The 3870-nt window shown below is 31.9% G+C and overlaps 1 protein-coding gene across 1 annotated transcript; it reads left to right on the top strand.

The window, feature by feature from the left end:
- The first annotated feature begins 1584 nt into the window (after positions 1-1584).
- LOC139891213 (serine acetyltransferase 1, chloroplastic-like) lies at positions 1585-3002 on the top strand. The gene has a single exon (XM_071874163.1). The coding sequence runs from the start codon at positions 1674-1676 to the stop codon at positions 2652-2654; it is 981 nt and encodes a 326-aa protein (XP_071730264.1). The 5' UTR covers positions 1585-1673; the 3' UTR covers positions 2655-3002.
- Positions 3003-3870: the final 868 nt, after the last annotated feature.

The raw sequence follows: 3870 nt of genomic DNA, 5'->3' as shown, positions 1-3870 counted from the left end.
ACGCTACTGTATCAAATAGATCCCCACAACAAAGTGCGGTAATCACGTTATAAAATATTTTTGAAAGTATCTTAATAAAAAATTAGTTATATACGAATTTAATATGTTTTTGTAAACCTTCATTTTTACATTATCAGTTACGATAAAAATAAAAATAATATAAAAAGATTATACATTAGATGGTCTCTTAAGCTTATTAAATACTCCGTATGTTTATAGACCACTCATATTTGATACTAATAATTTTATGAGCTACCTAAATTCATACGTTGATACGTTTATTAAAAAGTCGTATAAAAATTCATTCGAGCAAATATAAATGTGCAAAAACTCATTCCATTAATAACACAATTTCAATTATTTAATTTTTCTTCAATTGAAAGAATATTTATATTCTTCTATATTTTTATGATGATTTTTTTATCCATATTTGATATAAGTGAAATAAATTTGAGTACTATTTAGGTGATTGATGAAGTGGCTAGGTGTTTTCATGTTAAACGAGCTCTCCTTAATTAGTGTTTTGTTATACAGAATTGTCGGGTCGAGGCAACGGTCCTACTTCATCTTCAATTGTTGGGAACAAAATTTAACAAGCGATAGAACGGGTGTGTGCGTACTTGTACTTATTTGGAAAAATAGAAATGAGAAAGTGTTTCGGGGTAAAATATGGAATACACCGGTGGCGATAAGTGAAATACAACTAAAGTCGTTTGATTGGATTTCCAAGAGATTGAAAAAGAGAAGTATTGATTGGCAAACTTGGCTACATAATCGTTGTATTTATCTCCATTAGTCGTGTTATCTTTATATTTCCGCGTATCATTATCCGGTTTGCTCCCTTTGCAAACCGGGATTTGTAACATGTAATTGTGTGGCATTGTTTTTTATATAATCAATATACTTGCCTTTTTAAAAAAAATTTGTCGGGTTGTAATGTTGTATCAAGGCTTAAGCCTCCTCTGTTGCATCTATTCTTATTTTTAATAAAGTTGATCTTTTTTAAAAAAATATTAAAAAAGAAAAGAAAAAGGAGGTGGCTTACGGAATCTTTTTACATGTGACTTTGGGACATAAAATGATATATTTTAGTGGTAATAAAAGGAAAAACCTTTACTGTTTCAAAACATGTGTATCGGCAGGGACATGTTAGCCCTGTGTTGACTTTGTCAAATCATCCGGCGGTCCTCTGTAGCTCACTGGAGCTGGCGAAACACTGCATTGTCATTGTTTCAATCTTCGCATGCGTGGGACCAAGGGATCATTTGGGCCTGGTAAAAATGATTTTTTATCCAATTATTTGAAAAATACTCACCTAGTGGGAATCGAACCCTCAGCTCATCTAAGGTAGAGTGAGTCATTTGCCACTAGACTATTGGCCCATTCTTGAAAAAACCTTTACTTACATAGAACTTTCCACACCACCTAGTCAACCACCATTTTTTTAATCTTCTCCGGTAAAAGCTCCGGTCTTTACCCTACACATACATATAATTATTGCGAGTATATCTGATATCTATATATATATAGAGGTTACGTATCTATATCTCACACTCAACTTCCCTTGTTCTTTCTAAACCCATAATCAGTCACATCCATATATAAACCATTTTCAATCCTTCTAACATACCCATCAATCCAATTTATCTAATTTCTACAAAAAACACATAAAGATGACTGCTTGTATTCACTCTTCAAGAACACAATTTCTTGAAAAATATGATTGTAATCATAACAATTATTCCAATTTTTGCAGACCTGATTATCATGATCAGTTTTCTTGCAAACCCATTTCTAAAAATACAATCTTTTCACAGAATCATGAAGAGTATGAAGATGATGATGATGATCTATGGCTGAAAATGAAAGATGAAGCAAGATCCGAAGTTGATCAAGAACCCATTTTGGCAAATTACTATTTTAGCCTTATATTGTCTCATTCTTCACTGGAAAGTGCTTTAGCTAATCAAATTTCAATAAAGTTGAGTAATTTAAGCTTACCAAGTGCAACCCTATACGATCTTATCATGGGTGTGCTCACACAGGATCATGAAGTTGTTATTTCTGTTAAAAATGATTTAAAAGCTGTTAAAGAAAGGGACCCTGCTTGTATAAGCTATGTACACTGCTTTTTAAACTTTAAAGGTTTTGTTGCTTGTCAAGCTCATAGGATAGCTCATAATTTATGGTTACAAGGTAGAACAATTTTAGCACTTTTGATCCAAAGTAGGGTTTCTGAGGTGTTTTCTATTGATATACATCCTGGAGCGAAAATCGGAAGTGGGGTCATGTTTGATCATGGTACCGGAATTGTGATTGGGGAAACCTCAGTTATTGGAAACAACGTTTCGATATTGCATAATGTGACATTAGGTGGTACTGGAAAAAGTTGTGGAGATAGGCATCCTAAAATTGGTGATGGTGTTTTAATTGGTGCAGGGACTTGTGTTTTGGGGAATATAATGATCGGTGAAGGTGCGAAAATTGGGGCTGGTTCGGTTGTGTTGAAAGATGTGCCTGCTAGAACAACTGCAGTTGGTAACCCTGCTAAGTTAATTGGAGGAAAAAAGAATCCAACTAAGCTTGATAAGATTCCTAGTTTTACTATGGATCATATTCAACATGTGAATGAGTGGTCAGATTATGTCATTTAAAAAGAATGAGGTTACAAGGAGTAAAACATACTCTATTTTCCAGGATAACATGAATGGCAAAAAGGAACAAATCGGATTTGTTTAGAAGACATTGAATGTGCCATTAGATTTGCACATGTATGTTCAAAAGTGTTTATTTGTAATATATGTCATAAAGTTTTTTTTTTATCTGAGTGAGAGTTATGGCTCTTCTGGTGGGAAAGAATTTGTAATGTTCTTTTTATTCAAATGAGAGTCAGGGCTCTACTAGCGGGATTATGGTGGTTTAGTGTAATGTAACTCAAAGTTGTACCAATTATATTGGTATGATCAATATCTTGTGATGAATAAAGTTCTCTTTTGTTGTTTTGGGGTTATCTTGCTTTCTTGCCCTTTGTAAGACTTCAATTATATATTACGAGTAATTACTAGTATGTCTTTTTAGCTAGATATATTAATATAATATTGTATGTATATTATGTGCATTTTTGTGTGGTATGTTTTATTTTTTGTGCTGCCAAAATTTTAATTTCTTAGAAATTTTGAATTTTGAGGTAGAGTAATATTAGTCCATAAATTAAGTTGAGATCCAAAGGACCAATGAGAGCGCGACATGTGTCGCGAAAATCTCATGTGATTGAAAAAAAAAATTCAAAATTATTTTTTTTAAAAAAAAAATTTTTAATTTTTTTTTCGAAATTTTTTTTAAATTTTTTTTTTTTACAATCACATGTGATTTACCTGCACAATCACACGTGATTGAATTGTACAATCACATGTGATTGGATTTGCCATGCATAATCACATGTGATTGAGTTTACAATCACATGTGATTAACATGCATAATCACATATGATTTTAAAAAAAAAAAAAATTCGAAAAAAAAAAATTTCGGGAAAAAAATTTCGATAAATTTTTTTTTTTAAAAAATTTTGTTTCGAATTTTTTTTTCCAATCACATGTGATTTTCGCGCCACATGTCACGTTCTCATTGGTCCCTTTGTTTTCAAGCAAATTTATGGATGCAAGTGATTACAACTCTAAAATTATTAGCCCATCAAATCTGATAGAGCTTATTGAGTTAGTAGACTAAAACTGATCAATGTTGATGTTAATAGACTAATTGCTTTGTTGATCAATATTATGCACACTTTTATGTTGGATGATAATGGTTTCCTTGATCCATTCACCGAAACATACATACATCAACATATAGAGATAAATATGCTCCGGATCT

This window comes from Rutidosis leptorrhynchoides, chromosome 2 (genome assembly GCF_046630445.1).
Source record: "Rutidosis leptorrhynchoides isolate AG116_Rl617_1_P2 chromosome 2, CSIRO_AGI_Rlap_v1, whole genome shotgun sequence".
Taxonomy (NCBI): Eukaryota; Viridiplantae; Streptophyta; class Magnoliopsida; order Asterales; family Asteraceae; genus Rutidosis; species Rutidosis leptorrhynchoides.
Note: the sequence above shows the minus strand (reverse complement) of the source record. Positions and strands in the feature narration are given on the sequence as shown.